Here is a 19,224-nt window from a genome sequence, read left to right on the forward strand (position 1 = left end):
GTAGGACGGTGCTTATTCGGGGATAGGGGAAAGACGAAATGGGTAGTTATTGTTTAATGGATATGGACTGTAGTTTAGGAAGATGAAAAGTTCTAGGGATGCTTAGTGGGGATGGTTGTTCAAAAAACAAATGTACTAGCCGGGCGCGGTGGCTCAAGCCTGTAATCCCAGCACTTTGGGAGGCCGAGGCGGGTGGATCACGAGGTCAAGAGATCGAGACCATCCTGGTCAACATGGTGAAACCCCGTCTCTACTAAAAATACAAAAAATTAGCTGGGCATGGTGGTGCGTGCCTGTAATCCCAGCTACTCAGGAGGCTGAGGCAGGAGAATTGCCTGAACCCAGGAGGCGGAGGTTGCGGTGAGCCGAGATCGCGCCATTGTACTCCAGCCTGGGTAACAAGAGTGAAACTCCGTCTCGGGGGGGAAAAAAAAAAAAAAAAAAAAGTACTTTATGTCACTGAATTGTACACTTAAAAATGATTAATATGGTAAATTTATGTTATGCATATTTTATCGCAATTTAAAAAAGACAACTGACAAACAGGGAAGAAATATTTGCAACATGCATCGCAAAGTGCTAAGATTTAAAATATATTTTAAAAAGCTTAAAAATTGAGAGACAAAGAAGTAAAATGCCATAGAAAAAATGGGGAATAGACAACTCACAAAAAATAATATAAACATGGCTCTCAAATATATGAAAAAATGCTTTAACTTACTAAAATTAAATAAAGGCAAATTAAAATAATACTAAGATATCATTTCCACCTCAGACTGGCAAAAAGTAAAGTGTATAACACATACTACTGGCAAGGCTGTGGGAAGCAGGCCATCTCATCTGCTGCCAGTGAGGATACAAACTGATACAATCTTCTGAAGAGTGCAGTGATAATTCTTAAGAAAACTGCATATGCATCTACCAGTTTTTAAAATGTTTAAATATTATTATTTTAAAAATACAGACAGGGTTTTGCTGTATTGCCCAGGCTGGTCTCAACGTCCTGGCCTCAAGCAATCCTCCTGCCACGGCCTCCCAAAGTGCTGTGGATTATAGGCATGACCTACCACACCCAGCAGCAGGGGTTTTCTTTTTAAAAAAGAGACAATTTCTTGTTATGATTCCCAGGCTAGCCTTGAACTCCTGGGCTCAAACCATCCACCCATCTCTGCCTGCCAATTACCTGGTACTACAGGAACACCATATCCAGCTGCACCTACCTTTTAACCCACAAATCCCATTTTTAGGAACCTACTCTGAAGATATATTTCCAACAATATAAAAACACACACACAAGATTATTTGTTGCAGCAGTGTTTGTGATGGCAAATAGTGGAAGTAATCTAAATGTTCGTGAATACAAGTAGTTAGATAAATGAAGGTACTTCCATATAATGGAGTATTATTCAGCTGGAAAAAAAGAATTCATAAGATCTCTATGAACTGATATGGGTATTCCAGGATATACTGTTAAGTGAAAAAAATTAAAAGTATAATAAAGTATCTGTAATCCCTCATGTATAAAAAAGGAATATAAGAAAATATACATCTGCTCATTTGTATAAAAGAAACAGGGTAGACAGATCACAAACTCAAGAAACCGAATGGTTACCTACAGGAGGTGGGTGGGAAAGGGGAAGAAAGAATGGGAATGAGGCAGTAGGGATGAAAGGGCACAATATTTCTTGAGATATCGTTTTGTATAACTCTAGGAGAACCACAGTTATGTTTTTGTACACCCCCAAATAAACAATTAAATTAACACCAGGATGTAAGAAGAACTCAAAATGGAGTACAAATACTAACAAATGAACTATATTAAACATTGATGTTGTAAGGGGAAAAAAAAAATCTAACCTAAGTAACTCTCTAATTATCTCACCCAAGATGTTAACTATAAAGGGAAATATGCTATAATTACTTCACAGTGAAGAAAGAAGGCAGATGATCAAGGTTAACATCACCAGTAATAAGACATACCACCACACACCCCCAGATAAGATGCAGTAAGAAGGGGACATCATTTCTGTAGTATTCTTGACAAAAACACATAACTTTAGTTAAATCACACACACACACACACACACACACACACACACACACACACAAATCAGACAAACGCAAACTGAGGGACGTTCTATAAAATAACTGCATATTCTAAGGATGTAAAAGACAATGGAGGATGGGTGCAATGGTGTATGCCTATAATCCCAACACTTTGGGATGTCAAGGTGGTAGTATCACTTGAGCACGTGAGTTCGAGACCAACCAGGGCAACAAAGCAAGATCCAATGTTGTCCTAAAAAAAAAAAAAGATAGCTGGGAGTGATGGCAAGCGCCTGTAGTCCTAGCTATGAAAAAGGCTGAGGCAGGAGGATCACTTGAGCCCAGGAGTGTGAGGCTGCAATAAGCGATGATCATGCCAGTGTGCTCCAGCTTGAGCTACTCTGTCTTAAAGAAAAAAAAAAAAAAAAAAAAAAAGACAAAGGAACTATCATCAGCTAGAGAAAACTAGGGCAATATGAAAACTAAATGCAATGAGGGATAGCGAACTGGATCCTGGAACAAAAATGACGTTTGTGGAAAATGTGACGAAATCTGAATAAGGGCTGTAGTTTATAGTGTTGTAATAATGTTTATTTCCTGGTTTTGATAATTGCACCATGGCTATGTAAGCTGTTAAAATTGGAGGAAGCTGGAATCTATTTCTTGCTACTTTCTAAAAAATATTATTTCAAAAATAAAAAGTTAAAATGAAACTCTCCACCTGGGAAAGAGGTTTTATCTTTCAAGAGCTAAATACAATCTCCAGTAAGGACTTTAAACTCCTACCTCTGTAACGACAGTTTTTCAACACACTTATGGCATATAACGTGCAGGCACTGTGCTAATGTACAAAGCACAGAGAAGGCTCTACCCACTGCCTCCCCCACACTTACATGCTAACTACAGTATACTGATAAAACACTAAACTACCTATAATATAAATGTAAGCATAGTTACAAGTCTCCCTAGCTGAACTATACATTTCTTGTCAGAGGAAATCATATTCTTCAAGAAAACTCCAGCCTGGGCAACATAGCAAGACCATGACTCTACTAAAAATAAAAAAAATTAGCTGGGTGTGGTGGCTCATGTCTGTAGTCCTAGCTACTTGGAAGGCTGAGGTGGGAGGATCACTTGAGCCTGGGAGGTGGAAGTTACACTGAGCCACGATTGCACCACTGCACTCCAGTCTGGGCAACAGAACAAAACCCTATCTCAAAAGAAAAGAAAAGAAAAAAAAAATCCAATTCTGCTTAATTGTTCTTTTTTTTTTTAGACATAGTTTTGCTCTGTTGCCCAGGCTGGAGTGCAGTGATGTGATCTCAGCTCACTGCAATTTCTGCCTACCAGGTTCAAGAGATCTCTTGCCTCGGCCTCCTGGAGTAGCCGGGATTACAGGTGCATGCCACCACACCCAGCTAATTTTTCGTATTTTTAGTAGAAACAGGGTTTCACTTCATTGGCCAGGCTGGTCTTGAACCCAACCTCAGGTGATCTGCCCACCTAGGCCTCCGAAAGTGCTGGGATTACAGGTCTGACCCACTGTACCTAGCCACTTTTGCCTGTTAATTGCGGGTACTAACAAATATCTGCTGAATGAATAACTCAAGTTCTAGAATTACCCTGAATCTGTAGCATATGTGGGTTAATTTTCATTTAACTGAAAAAGAAATAAGGGTGGAAACTATTACAAGTGTCCTTTCTGAAGAATAAAATTAGCAAATCAGGCCGGGCGCGGTGGCTCAAGCCTGTAATCCCAGCACTTTGGGAGGCCGAGGCGGGTGGATCACGAGGTCAAGAGATCGAGACCATCTTGGTCAGCATGGTGAAACCCCGTCTCTATTAAAAATACAAAACATTAGCTGGGCATGGTGGCGTGTGCCTGTAATCCCAGCGACTCAGGAGGCTGAGGCAGGAGAATTGCCTGAACCTAGGAGGCGGAGGTTGCGGTGAGCCGAGATCGCGCCATTGCACTCCAGCCTGGGTAACAAGAGCGAAACTCCGTCTCAAAAAAAAAAAAAAATTAGCAAATCAAGGATTTAAACATTATAAAGTGCTTTGTATAAAGAAGATATTCTGTAACGAAACCAAATTATTTTCTTTCTTTATTTTTTATTATACCCAACATACTCAAGACAAATTACTTTAAATACTAGTTAGGATGAAAAATGGTATACTAATATTGCTAAGTGAAGATGCTTCCTGTAAAGCAAATATCCATTACTTGGCTATAGTCTTACCTCGTAATTTCCTATTTTGTAACATAGTACTCCTATCTGCTTAGATTACCTATACTAGATTAGATGTCTGATTCCATATCTGTGTAACTCATTCAATGAGCTAAAACTCATAATACTTATTAGGTGCCTGACATTGTGCTAAGAGCTGCAAATGGATTAATTTGCTTGCTTAAAATATTAGAGGTAGCTTGATTTTAAGTTTTTAATGGACAACAACAAAAACCACCCTCCAAAAAAACCAAAAATTCAAGCTAGAGAATTTCAGCTGATATCACTTAAAATCCTGGCGTAGCATGGCAAAATGTTAGAAAGTGCTCCTCTAGTCCCTTATGAATAGGCCACTCTTCAACAGACTACAATGCAGTGGCTGAGCACAATATTTCTTTTGCTTTATCTCAGTGAATACATACACTTGACTTGGAGCTTACAAGTGTATATCCCATCTATCATTATTAAATAGTAAAAACTTGCATGAAATACATTTAAATAATAATCTCATAATTAAATAATCGTATGGTAAGCATCTACGCAACAGATAAACAGGGAGAAACCAGGACTCTTAGGTGCATTATAAATCTATCAGCAGCTCTCTGCTGCCCTCTGCAGCTAAGTGAAGTAATTGCTATAAAATAAGTCGGCATAAACTTTATGCCAAGCTCAGTATACTCAGAGATCACAGTATCCAGAGATCAATCACTGGGGTAAAAGAGAGAGTAAAGAGAGCTACACACTTGCTCAACTGCTGGAAAATGAAGGCACATGCAACAGAACTTCTGCTCTAGTCTTATCTAGGTGAGACGAGAAAACTACACTTGGAATGCAAATATTGGAAGGTCTAGAGACACCAGTTCTGCAAATTATTCTGAAGGAATTCCTTATTAAAAAATAAGCTTTTGGTTTTGTTTTCTTTGAAATCAGACATCACTTGCTTTACATACAAAAAGACACATCTGTTCTTTCCACAAGTCACCTTTACAGGTCCTCTAGGGAGGCATGAGAAGATCTTTAGATCTAAGCCACAGTTAGAACCTGCCTCTCATTAGGTATTATCCTTCTGAGGAAAAAAATGACTGATCTATGAGGAATGAATCTCGGAAATAGTTCCCTGTTTCTTAAATCAGAAAATTCTATTTCCCAAAACTCAAAAGAAACAAATTTTCTATATCAGGACTGCTTAAGTTTGGCCCAGTAAGTTGTTTTTAGACCTTGATCAATGGACGTAAAAGAAAATCTCTGTTCAGTTCTTCAATGTTGGATGCAGTCAGTGTACTGGTTAGGTTAATAGTTCTTGTTTTGGAAGCTTAGTCATCTGTGTCCATCTGGATCTGTTTCCCATGGTGTAGCCACTGTTCTTCCTATATTGAAATCACCTGGGAGGGTTGCTAACAAAGCAGATGCCAGGTTGTCACCTCACAGGTCTGTGGTATCAGATACTTCTCAGGCTTTGCATGGTTAATACGTTTCCTGTGATACTTAGGCACAATAAAGTCTGGAAACCACTGATCTACATAAAGTGACCTTCCTTAATAAACACAGGAAATACTGAACGTCATTTTAACTTTTCTACCAGCAAATAATGTAAACACACCTAACTTCCAAATGTTATAGAGCAGTGGTTCCCAACCTTTTTGGCGCCAAGGACTGCTTTTGTGGGAGACCATTTTTTCCACAGATGGGGGTGGTAGGGGAAGGGGTGTTCGTAATTACATTTATTATGTAATTTATTTCTGTAATTATTACCTTGTGACATATAATGAAATAATTATACAATTCACCATAATGTAGAATCACTGGGAACCCTAAGCTTGTCTTCCTGCAACTAGATGGTTCCACCTGGGGGTGATGGGAGACAGTGACAGGTTATCAGGCATTAGTCATAAGGAGCATGCAACCTAGATCCCTTGCATGTGCAGTTCACAATAGGGTTTGCACTCCTATGAGAATCTAATGCCACCACAGATATGACAGGAGGTGGAGCTCAGACAGAAATCCAAGTGATGCAGAGCAGATGTAAACGCAGATGAAGCTTGGCTCACTAGCCTGCTGCTCACCTCCTGCTGTGTGGCTGGATTCCTAACATGTACCAGTACATGGCCGGTGGGTTGAGGACCACTGTTTTAGAGCAAGCAACCCTTATTTCCTCAGGTTTAAACTCAGGATCAAGCCAGGCAGGGTGGTTCATGCCTGTAATCCCAGCACTTTGAAAGGCCAAGGGAAAAGGCCTCTACAAAAATAAAAATAAATAAACTTGGGATCAGAAATCTAAGGTCCTTCCAGGATTTGATTCAATTATTTGCAGACAGCATGAAGTCCAACAGTGGTAACTCTAAGTTAGTAAAAATGACAACCTTGCTTCCAAAGGATGCACATTAGAAATGAAAAAAAAAAGGAGGCCGAGGTGGGCAGATCACTTGAGGTCAGGAGTTTGAGTCCAGCCTGGCCAACAAGGTGAAAACCATCTACTAAAAACACAAAAATTAGCCAGGCATGGTGGTGGGCAACTGTCATCCCAGCTACTTGGGAGGCTGAGGCAGGAGATTCATTTGAACCCGCGAGGTGGAGGTTGCAGTGAACCAAGATCATGCCACTGTACCCCAGCCTGGGCGACAGCAGAGTGAAACTGCCTCAAAAAAAAGAAAAACAAGAAATGAAAGAAAAGGGAAACAACAAAATCAGAAAGGTTGCTCATGAAGCTAACAGAAATATGCAGACCACTATGGAAGAAGTTCCTGAAAACTTTCTGGAAGCAATCAAGAAAGTATTCCCCACAAACACATCCACAGGCACAGCATTGATTAGGTTATAAAAATGATAAAATACGATGGCAGAAACATGGAAATCCCAAAAGATTAAGTAATCTGGAATTCAGGAAAAATGACAGAGATAGGGAAGAGACTGAAATATAACTTCCGTTCTAAACTGAAACTTCTAAGCTTTGATGATGGTTCCTAAAGAGAAAATGACCTTAAAGAATAATTCTTAAAACTTTCAGAGCCTAATGTTTTAAAATCCCAGATATCATACATTCTGAGTCCATGTTCACCAAACAACAAATTTTTGGATCCCTTATGTGTACATGTAAATGAATACCATTTGCAAACAACTAGTGAAAAGGAGCAAACCCACTGAAATGACTAAATCTGCATTTTGGCTTACAAATAAAAAACATTTGTTTGCAGGAAAGAATTAAATCACCAGAACCTGGATGAATTCAAAGTTCCTTCATCTTCTTCATATTAATAAAGGGTATCACCATCTATCCACCCAGTAGCTGAAGCCAAGGCATCATTCTGATGTCTCACTCCATCCCTTCAATTGAATCCACTGCAATGTCTTGTCAGCTTTACCTCTGAAATATATCCCAAAATCACTCACTTCTCTTCAGATCCACAGTTCAAGCTACTATCATCTTTGCCTGGGTTACTGCATTAGACCCTAACTGGTCTCAAATGTTCCACTGACGTCCCTCCTCCATCCTCACACCCTCCATTCTCTGTGTAAGAACTGGAATTCTCTCATTAAAATGTAAATAACTTCTGTCCTCTCCCGGGTTTAAAACTATCCATCTGTTTCCTTCTGTACTTGGAATAAACTTCAGATTCTTTACCATGGCTTGGGAACTGTCCCATAATCAGACACTTGCCTACTATCAGCCCACTCTTTTCCTTAATCATTATGCTTCAGCCATTGGCTCTTCCATTCCTTGAACATGCCAATACACCAAGCTTTTTATTATTTTAGGGCCTTTATTGAGCTGTTCTCTTTGTCTGCAATGCTTCCCTCTCAGACTGTCACACACTTGGCTGCTCCCAGTGCCACACACCCCCAAATCTTTACCGAAAGGCCATCTCTCCAGAGAGGCTTTCCTGACCAGCCTATCTAAAGCAGTCCTCTCCACCTGTCTTAGTCCATTCAGGTTGCTGTAACAAAATAACAGACTGGCTAATTTATAAATAATAGAAATTTATTTTGCATGCCTCTAGGGGCTGGAAATTCCCAGATCAAGGCACCAGCAGATTTGGTGTCTGGAAAGGGGCTGTTCTCTGCTTCAACATGGTGCCTTCCTTCTGCATCCTCACTTGGTGGAAGGGGAGCAGAAGGGCTAAACAGGTTCCCTCAAGTCTTGTTTTGGTATACTTTTTAAGAATATTAATTCTTCTAATCACCTCCTAAAGGCTCCACTTCTCAATACTACACATTGAGGTTTAAGTTTCGACACGAATTTTGGAGGGAAACATTCAAACCATAGCACCATCCTTCCAACCCCAACCCTGCATCACTTCATCTTAACATTTTGTCCTTATTCCCCAATGAGAGAACAGAAACCCCCCTCTGTCTTGTTCACCACTGCATCCCTCAGGGCCTCAAACAATGCCTGGCGTGTAGAAGAAATGCAAATATTTCTTGAATAAATGTGAGAAAAAAAATTTCTGTAACTTGTAAGGCCAATTATTGGCTCTCCTTGGGGAGATAAAGATGCTATTCATTCAACAGCTATTTAATGAAGGAAGACTGTGCCAACCCCATGGCAGTGGTCCTCAAGCCTCTGTATGTGCATATGAATTACCTAGGAAATTTACACGAGGCCTAAGAAACCGCACTGTGACAAGCAGTCCATAAAAGGCGACTTTCTTATGGAATCAATACCAACATTCTGCAGTATGTGCCATAGGTCCTAATACTATAAAAACTTACTATGGTCTGAATGTATCCCTCCCAAAATTAATGTTGAAACCTAATCCCCACTGTGTTGGTATTAAGAGATGGGGACTTTGGGGACGTGATTAAGTCATAAGGGCTCCATCCTCATGAATGGATTAGTGTCCAAATAAAAAGGGTTGAAGAAAGCTGCCCTGCCCCTTCTGCCGGGTGAGGACATAAAAGGTACCATCTGTAAGGAAACAGGCCCTCACCAGGCACTGAAATTGCTGGCACCTTGATATTGGACTTCTCAGCCTCCAGAATTATGAGCAATAAATTTCTATGATTTATAAATTATCGAGTCTAAAATTTTTTTAATAGAAGTTCCAACAAATTAAGACAGCATTTTTGTCTCATATTATTACTATAATTCTCATCTGCTGCTACATCTGTCCTTCACCTAGCCAAGCCTCCCAGAACCAATTATTTGCTTCACATACATAATACATCTAAATGTTCGGTAAAATTCCATTCCTGTGGGTAGTCATGTCTATATTTAAGCTTTCACAAATAGTTAAGATTTACTGCTGACATAAACACAAATACACTATACTCTCATTGACAGCTTTTCCTGTTTTTACCAAATCTTAACTGCTTTCCTCTTCAATTACTTTTGATTTACGAGTCCTGCTGAGAAGCGACACTACATTTGAGCCTGAATTATCTTCCCAGCCATAGGTCAAGCGAAGTTAGCTTGATTAACAAACTTTGGCTAATGCTATTTGGTTGTGTCCAATGAGAAACCTTTCATAATACATAAACCCTACATGGAATAGCACTTCTTTCCAAAATCCTCAGAGGTCAGCTCTATGTGATTTTGTGGTAAAGCATACACTTTGGTTGTAAATAATCTATTTTTATTTAATTATATTCTTAAAATGAAATAAGGTAATATAGGCTTACTGTAAAAAAAGGCAAATGTTACAAAACTGCATTACATATAAATTAAAATTCCCTAATAATCACACCTCTCAAAGTTACTCACTGCTTATACTTTGGTGTATACCCTTCAAATTTGTAAGTATAAACATATTTTCACATAGGTTTAAACTTAAAAAATATCATCATTGTTGTATAACCTGATTAATTAACTTGGTATTATATTACAGGCAGCTTCCCATGCCCACAATTCATCTTTTTAAAAATTTTCTTAAAAACTATTTATTTATTGATTGAGACAGCACCTTACTCTGTCACCTAGGCTGGAGCACAGTGGCGCCATCTCGGCTTACTGCAACCTCTGCCTCCTAGGTTCAAGCAATTCTTGTGCCTCAGCCTTCTGAGTAGCTAGGACTACAGATGCATACCACCATGCTGGCTAATTTTTGTATTTTTAGTAGAGATGGGGTTTCACTATGTTGGCCAGGCTGGTTTCCAACTTCTGACCTCAGGTGATCTGCCCGCCTCGGCCTCCCAAAGTGCTGGGATTAAAGGCATGAGCCACCTGGCCTGGCCAAGATTTTTAACAACTGTACTGTATACTACATAAATACAACAATAGAATTTAAATAATACTCTGGGAAGAACACATTTTTTCTCTAATATACCCTCCCAATAGTTCTGATACCAGATGTGAGTTTTTTCCACACTAAACAATTCTCCAATGTATATCCTACAATTCAATTCAGTTCTGACACTATCTCCGGGTAGACAGTGTCTGATCCCATAGGTTAAGAGTTTAGTCTCACAAGACTGGCCCCACTTCAGACACTAATCACAAGTCCCAGGTTGTAACCTGTGATTCCGACTGACTGGTTAGTGCAAGGTTCTTACCACCCCCTCCTTGGGTTCAATAATTTGCTAGAATGGCTCACAGAACTCTGGGAAATACTTTACTTGCACTTACTAGTTTATTATGAAGGATACAGAACAGCCAGGTGAAGACACACACAGGACAAGGTAGCGGAGAAGGAGTGCAGAGCTGCCATGCCCTCTCTGGGTACCACCCTCTTAACACCTCCATGTGCTCACCAACCTGGAAGCTCATCAGATTTCTTGTTCAAGATTTTTTATAGGCCAGGCGTAGCAGCTTACAGCTGTAATCCTAGCACTTTGGGAGGCTGATAAGGGAATATTGCTTGAGCCCAGCAGTTCGAGACCAGCCTGGGCAACATAGTGAGACCTCATTTCAAATACAAACAAAATTAGCCAGGTGTCTTGGCGGGCGCCTATGGTCCCAGCTACTTGGGACACTGATGTAGGAGGACTGCTTGAGCCCAGGAGGTCAAAGGCTGCAGTGAGCTATGATCGCACCTTTGCATTCCAGCCTGGGCAATGTGATATTGTGCCAGAATTGCTAGCCTTTGCTTTAGTTATTTAGTAATAACTAAAATAAGCAGCCCAGGATAACTAAGATCTGTGTGTAAACAAATGCTTATCTTGACTTCTGTAAACCACTGAAGTAACAAACAGAATGACAAAAGTCCCGTGGCCCTTGGAATGTCCGGAGACCCCCGCCCTCGTCTCCGCCCAGGAGGTGAATCACAGAATCCCCTAGCCCTTGGAATGTCCAAAACCTTTTCATCCCCATCCCCACTCCTCACCCTCACTCCCAAGGTGGTTTTTCGGGTATAAAAAGTCTTGGCACCCTCCTTTTGACGCCACAGGTTGGAGAGACACGAGTCCTCTGTGGTCGCCGGCATAATAAATGACCCTGCAATCTGGCATACTTTTGTCTTGGTGCTAACTTTCTACGCTCGATCCAATACAACAGCAACACAGCAAGACGGCTCAAAACACAAAAAGAAAAAAGGTTTTATGGAGCTTAATCTCCATCCAGCACTTGCCCTCTTCCTTTTCTGGAGTTTGGTAGATAGTGCCAAAAGTTCCAACCCTCTAAACCTCTAATCACTTGGTCTTTTTGGTGACTGGCTCCATCCTTAGGCTATTGATAGGCCACACCCTAAAAGTTAACTCATTAGGATGAACTCAGGTGTTATCAAAAGGGGTGCATTAAGAATAACAAAAGATACATTATCACAAAATTCCAAGGGTTTTAGGGGCTTTGTGACAGGAACCAGGGACAAAGACCAAATATATTTACTATACTACAAATACCCTGTTTAACATTGTCTAGCTTTCTAAAATTATGAATGATGCTACAATACATCTATGTATATACATTTGTGCATATTTCTAACAATTTCCTTGAATAAATGGCTACAAGAGAATCAGTGTTAATGCTGTCATGTCCAGTATGATAGTTATTAGGCACATATGACTATTTTAATTAAAATTATTTATTTATTCATTTTGAGACAAGGTCTCACTCTGTTGCACAGGCTGGAGTGCAATGGCATGATCATGGCTCACTGCAGCCTCAAACTCCCAGGCTCCAGGGATCCTCCTGCCTCGGCCTCCTGAGTGGTGGGGCTATAGGCTTGTAAACATGTGGTTATTATTTTTTTAAAGGCTTAAAAAAATTTTTTTTTGAGAGGCAGGGTCTCACTATGTTGCCCAGGCTGGTCTCAAACTCTTGGGTTCAAGTACTCCTCCAGCCTCAGCCTCCCAAGTGCTGGGATTATAGGAATGAGCCACTGTCCCTGGCCCGTGTGACTTTTTATTTATTTTCTGAGATGGAGTCTTGTTCTTGCCTGCCAGGCAGGAATGCAGGGGTGTGATCTTGGCTCACTGCAATCTCCACCTCCTGGTTTCAAGCAATTCTCCTGCCTCAACCTCCCGAGTAGCTGGGATTACAGGCGCCTGCCACCAGGCCTGGCTAATTTTTGTATTTTTGGTAGAGATGGGGTTTCACCATGTTGGCCAGGCTGGTCTCAAATTCCTTACCTCTGGTGAACTGCCCGCCTTAGCCTCCCAAAGTGCTGGGATTACAGGTGTGAGCCACCCCGTGTGAGTATTTAAATTAGTTATGTAAAATCCAGTTCTTCAGCTGTAATAGCCACATTTAAGTGCTCAACAGCCTGATGTAGTCAGCAGCTACCTTACCGTGTGGTGCAGATGTAGAACGTTCCTATCATAGCAGAAGAGCCCATTGATAGCCCTATCTAAAGAAATGTTCATATAAAAATTTGGTATCTACATCCCATGCAGTAACATAACAATTTAAATTCACAGTATTAATATATGAGTTCCAATATCCTCTCCTTGTCACCATCAGATCAGTGCTCTGATCTGACAGATTAGACATAATGTTTTAGTTTGTATTATTTATTATTATTAATGAGGCTGAAAGTCTTTTTACATTTTTTGGTCATTTGTGTTTTTTTTTTGAGATGAAGTTTCGCTCTTATTGCCCAGGCTGGATTACAATGGCGCAATCTGCAGCCTCAGGTTCCCAGGCTCAAGTGATTCTCCTGCCTCAGCCTCCCAAGTAGCTGGGATTACAGGCATGCACCACCATGCCTGACTAATTTTGTATTTTTAGTAGAGATGGGGTTTCTCTGTGTTGGTCACGCTGGTCTCAAATTCTCAACCTCAGGTGATCTGCCTGCCTCAGCCTCCCAAAGTGCTGGGATTACAGGCGTGAGCCACTGCACCCAGCCTATTTGTGTTTTTTTGTTGTTAACTATCTGAACTTTTATCTGTTAAGAAAGATTCAAATGTAAAACTATCCTGTTCCTAATGACCTATTAAACCCAAACCATATGCAGAAGACATTTCTTCACCTATTTTGCTGGCTTCTTGAAAATTTCAGAAAGATATTTATCAAAATAGCATGAAAACAGCTAATAGAGTAAGTACCACAATTAGCTGAAGGCAATTTGTACTCTCATAGGTTGTTTCCTTAAAGTGGAGTTAGTGGCTTACATTTCTCTAAATAACAGGACTAGCACTACAGTATGTTACTGTTATGAGCTATTCATACAAATTTTCAAATTCAGCTATGAAAACACTTCGACTGATATGTATAAAATAATAGAAAATATTTATGTTTTAAATATGAATACTACTGTATAATTATATTTATATACAAGTCTGGATCAGGAAAAAGCCACCTATGAGATAGGAATCAGAACAGTGGTTAACCAGAGACTGGTGGGGTTGGGAAAGGAATGACTGATAAAGCACACAAATCCAGTTTCTGACATGAGGTAAATGTTCTCTATCTTCATAGAAATGCGAGTTACACAGGTGTATATGATTGTCAAAACTCACTGAATTCTACACATTAGTCCTGACATAGTGTTTCACTAAATGATATCTCAATTTTTAAAAGGAGGGAAAAAAGTGAAAAAATGTATTGTTCTACCTAGAATATTAAACTTACAGGCAATAAAAATAATTATCCTGGCTGGGTGTGCTGGTTCATGCCTGTAATCCCAGCACTCTGGGAGGCCAAATTGGGAGGCTTGAGCCCAGGAGATGGAGGCCAGCCTGGGCAATGTAGTGAGACATTGCTTCTACCAAAAAACCTACAAAAATTAGCCAGCCAGGGTAGGGCATGCCTGTTGTCCCAGCTACTCAGGAGGCTGAGGTAGGAGGATCCATTTGAGCCCATCCAGCCTGGGTAACAGAGTGAGATCCTGTTGCAAAAAGAAAAAAAAAAAAAAAAAAAAAAAAAAAAAAAATTTTAAAAAAATTTATAGACCCTAAAAGTATGATTTTCTGATCTAGGATACAAAAATAACAAAAAAAGTTTTACTAAATTAGAGGTGGGGATCAGACTTTGTGACACCTTGAGCCAAACCATTCAACTGTCAAATCCAGAGGGCACTAGAAAATTTGTTATGATTTCAGGGTAAAATACATTAAGGTATCAGAAAAGCAGTGCTAAATTTTTAACATAGATGCATAATCAGTGTTTCTAAAAAGACTGAAACCTGCTATAATGTTATGGAACAGTATTTAATTTTTTTGAGCTGTATTTGCTTTGGCAGTTTATAAACTTGGCTCATTTTTACCCTTTTTCCTCCTGTTCTGGTGGCAGACACTAGCACAAAAGCGAGTAAGTTCACATAAAGCTAACTGATTTGATAATCAAAAATGCCAAGGAGAGAGGAAAGAGAAGACGCTCCTTCCCACCCCAGGACTTTCCCACCCCCACTGTTAGGCTTAGGCTGCACGTTTATGATCTCAACTCATTACCAATGTATCACAACCTGTTCAGTGAGTAAGCTTGTTAGTGGTAGAAACTACAATCTTGTTCAAGTTCTTTGTAGACAAACTCAAGATATTACAGTGACTCTCCATAGACTACCTAGCTTGTGCAAGCAGAAGGAAGTAGGACAGCAGATGTCTCCAAAAGTGAAGGGCTGCCCAGTTAAGGGTGTAGCCCCAGAGAAAAGAAGCAGGAGACTGTACATTTTATTAGTTTATCTGCTTTGTAGAAAGACAGATGTTTTTGTTATTACATTCTACATTATACTCTGGCTTTGGAATCAAACAGATTTGATTTGAGAATTAGTTCTGCAATTCATTAGGTGTTTGATTTTGGGCTAGTTACTTCACCACTCTTAAGCTGTTTCCTTATGGGAAATGCTAAGTGTGTATCTCAGGCATGTTGTGAAAATCAACAAAAACACAAGTAACATTTTAAGTCAGTGGATGGCACATTGCAGGCTTTCAACAAACAACAGCTAGCTATAATCAAACATGATTATGTTCCTCAAGATCTCTGCAACCCAAACTCCACCAAGATATTCAGGCAGTCGTATTTTGCTAATAAGGGATAAGCATAAACAGGAAATGTTCATAAGCATAAATGTAGCATAAATATAATGTGGCATAAACATAAAAATGTTCGTTACAGAAATTTCAGCAGCCAACCACAGAAAAGGTCATAATAGAAAACTAAAAAGGATGTATACATTTTGAAAATAATGAAACAAAAGGACTCTTACGTTAGACTACTGAAGTATAAGATGAACATAGAACTCAAGGTTCACAGAAAAGAATGAAAATTTCTTTGCTAAGCAGACACACTCAGTGCTTCCCTGTTATGCTACTGATTTATCTCAGATTCATCACTACTAAAACAATAAGATGACAAAGGGGCAAGTTATTCTTTACCACAGATGCAGTGGTCTATGATGCAGTACCAACCACATTATTTTAAAATGCAGTGAAAGTAGCAGATCTTCCACAAGAAACAAAATACTTACCTGTTTCTCTTCATCTGACATGTTTTTTTCCAGTTCCATTAGGTATTCTTCATCTAGTTCACAGGAATTCACATCTTCATTAGATTTGTTTTCAACCTTGTCTGCTCCCGCCTCCTCCTCAAATGAGGCACTGCAGTCATGAAAACACTCCTCTTCTCCCTGGTCCTCCTGGAGATGGGCCTCATCACCCCTGAGCGGCTTACTCTGGGAATGCTGATTTTTGGGATCAGGAACTGGAGGGCCAGCACACTCGGCTTCCTGAATATCTGAAACCTTCAAACCATTGAACAGATCCTCTGGAACCCTACAGTTCTCTGACTTCTCCCCCATGCTGCCCAGTGAGGGAGGTGACGCTAAAGCTGGGGGAAAACAAAAGAAAACAACTGCTATGTAATGGTGCTCATATTTTAAAAGGTCTGTTTCAAACCTAAACAAACCTCTACATCACAGCCAAAAAACACCCTAACCTCATTTCACTGGAATTCATTATTTAAAAATATAGCTTATTGTAAGTAATAATGATGTCAAACGTCATTTTAACTGACACCCCTTTCCTGGTCAAATCTGGTACCAGAACTTCTTTATTTTTATTATTTTTTTTTATTTTTATTTTTTTTGAGACGGAGTTTTGCTGTTGTTGCCCAGGCTGGAGTGCAATGGCACGATCTCGGCTCACCGCAACCTTCGCCTCCTGGGTTCAAGCAATTCTCCGGCCTCAGCCTCCCGAGTAGCTGGGACTACAGGCATGCACCATCATGCCCAGCTAATTTTTGTATTTTTAGTAAAGATGAGGTTTCACCTTGTTGACCAGGATGGTCTCGATCTCTTGACCTCGTGATCCACCCGCCTTGGCCTCCCAAAGTGCTGGGATTACAGGCTTGAGCCACCGCGCCCGGCCATTTCTTTACTTTTTTGAGACACAGTCTCACTCCGTCACCCAGGCTGGAGTGCAGTGGTCCGATCTCAGCTCACTGCAACCTCTGCTGCCCGGGTTCAAACGATTCTCCTGCCTCAACGTCCCGAGTAGTTGGGATTACAGGCAACTGCCACCGTGCCCAGCTAATTTTTGTAGTTTTAGTAGAGAGAAGGTTTCACTATCTTGGCCAGGCTGGTCTTGAACTCCTGACCTCGTGATCCACCCTCCTCGGCCTCCCAAAGTGTTGGGATTATAGGCGTAAGCCACCGAGCCTTACCCAGAACTTCTTATAAGCAACAAAAGAAGCCGTTTTTAATGTGACTCTTCCATGTTCCACTGTTCGCGTTCTGTTTGGATAGCAAAAATTAGGCAGAAACTAACACAGTGACAAGGAAAAGGAAGCAGCTCTAATCTCCATTCAGAATAACCAAGGCATGAGTAAGAAATTACGATCCGTCTTTTTAGCACCACCGCAGGAAGCCCAAGAATACGTTTCTAGTGGACCTCAAAATAAAATCCGTGCCAAAATTGTGTTCACTTTAACCCAAATGCGTGTGGTAGAGCCCACGCAGCTTACAGTGGAATGGGAGCCCTGGCGCAGGTGACTCTAATCAGGATCACCATGGAGGTCAGAGTCAAGCATTAGAAAGAGTGACTGTGAACCTCAGCAGCCAAAGAGAACATTAGAGATGCTTTAGAAAATACCACCGCTCAGAACCTGACCAGACTCTGATTTATTAGTGTGGCGTCAAGCAAGAGCATCATTTTTTTTTTTTTTTAAGCATCCCAGGTGATTCTAATGTGCAGCCAATTGCGAGCCACTGCTGTAGAAGCTGAGTCAGACCATCAGCAGCTAGAGATTTGCAAAAATGTAAATTGCTCTAGTTGCAGCAAAATCACGCCAACGACCCTTGTGTCACGACAGGAGTCCGAATTCGCCCTAATTTATTCCAAGAAAACTTAAAAACCAGCAAGGTGTTAATACGGACACTTAGCCTCCACAGCAATGTCTTGTTTCTCTTTGTTCCCAGGTCTACTAGAAGAACACAAGAGTTTGAATTCCTAGGGTTAGCGAAGTGACGCCTCGCGCTTCCCAGCAGATTATTCCCTAACTTCGTTCCTAGCAGCCAAGACGCTTAGACCCACGGGGTTACTCACAACCTTTCAGCTTCTCCAGTCTCCACCTTCTTAGCCTCCGAGATCTTCTACTTCCGCTCAGTCAGGTGCACTTCCGTCTATGACGACTAAGGGCGTCGCTATTGGCAAAGCATCCTGGGAAATGTAGTGGAAATTCTCAGGAAGAAAAGGCACGGTCGCTGTCTGACGTCATTGTACGGAGTGACATTTGAGAGAAGGTTGCCATCTTGTGTTACGGCAAGACTCCGCGTTACTCTTCACAAGAGGAAAAAAAAGGACAAAAAGAAGTCTAAGCCAGGATGGTCTTGATCTCTTGACCTCGTGCTCCACGGTGAAACCCCGTCTCTACTAAAAATACAAAAAATTAGCTGGGCATGGTGGTGCGTGCCTGTAATCCCAGCTACTCAGGAGGCTGAGGCAGGAAAATTGCCTGAACCCAGGAGGCGGAGGTTCCGGTGAGTCGAGATCGCGCCATTGCACTCCAGCCTGGATAACATGAGTGAAACTCCGTCTCAAAAAAAAAAAAAAAAAAGAAGTCTAAGCCGGGCGCGGTGGCTCAAGCCTGTAATCCCAGCACTTTGGGAGGCCGAGGCGGGTGGATCACGAGGTCAAGAGATCGAGACCATCCTGGTCAACATGGTGAAACCCCGTCTCTACTAAAAATACAAAACATTAACTGGGCATGGTGGCGCGTGCCTGTAATCCCAGCTACTCAAGAGGTTGAGGCAGGAGAATTGCCTGAGCCCAGGAGGCGGAGGTTGCGGTGAGCCGAGATCGCGCCATTGCACTCCAGCCTGGGTAACAAGAGTGAAACTCCGTCTCAAAAAAAAAAAAAAAAAAGAAGTCTATCCCTGTGGTGTTGGTTTCACTCTTTATTTATTTATTTATTTATTTATTTTTGAGACAGAGTCTCGGTCTGTCGCCCAGGCTGGAGTGCAGTGGCGCAATTACAGCCTCGACTCACTGCAGCCTCAACTTCCGGAGCTCAAGAGATTCTCTTGCCTCAGCCTCCCTAGTAGTTGGGACCTCAGGTGCGCGCCACCATGCCCGGCTAATTTTTTGTATTTTTAGTAGAGACAGAGTTTTACTATGTTGCTCAGGCTGGTCTTGAACTCCTGAGCTC

At 41.0% G+C, this 19,224-nt stretch overlaps 1 protein-coding gene across 3 annotated transcripts in view; it reads right to left on the reverse strand.

Moving 5' to 3' along the window:
• The window catches only part of TTC1 (tetratricopeptide repeat domain 1), a 59,535-nt gene extending 41,305 nt beyond the window's left edge, over positions 1–18,230 (reverse strand). For 2 of the 3 annotated variants that reach the window (XM_032259535.1, XM_032259537.1), the window contains exons 1-2: positions 18,123–18,226; positions 16,049–16,407 (exon numbers count right to left, since the gene is read on the reverse strand). In XM_032259535.1, coding sequence (XP_032115426.1) covers positions 16,049–16,378 — 330 coding nt within the window. In that variant the 5' untranslated portion in view covers positions 16,379–16,407; positions 18,123–18,226. Of the gene's footprint in view, positions 1–16,048; positions 16,408–18,122 lie in introns of all 3 variants that reach the window. The other variant, XM_032259536.1, reaches the window with a different exon arrangement.
• Between the last annotated feature and the right edge of the window lie 994 nt (positions 18,231–19,224).

Source organism: Sapajus apella, unplaced genomic scaffold (assembly GCF_009761245.1).
Source record: "Sapajus apella isolate SASKATOON/1434 unplaced genomic scaffold, GSC_monkey_1.0 scaffold110, whole genome shotgun sequence".
Taxonomy (NCBI): Eukaryota; Metazoa; Chordata; class Mammalia; order Primates; family Cebidae; genus Sapajus; species Sapajus apella.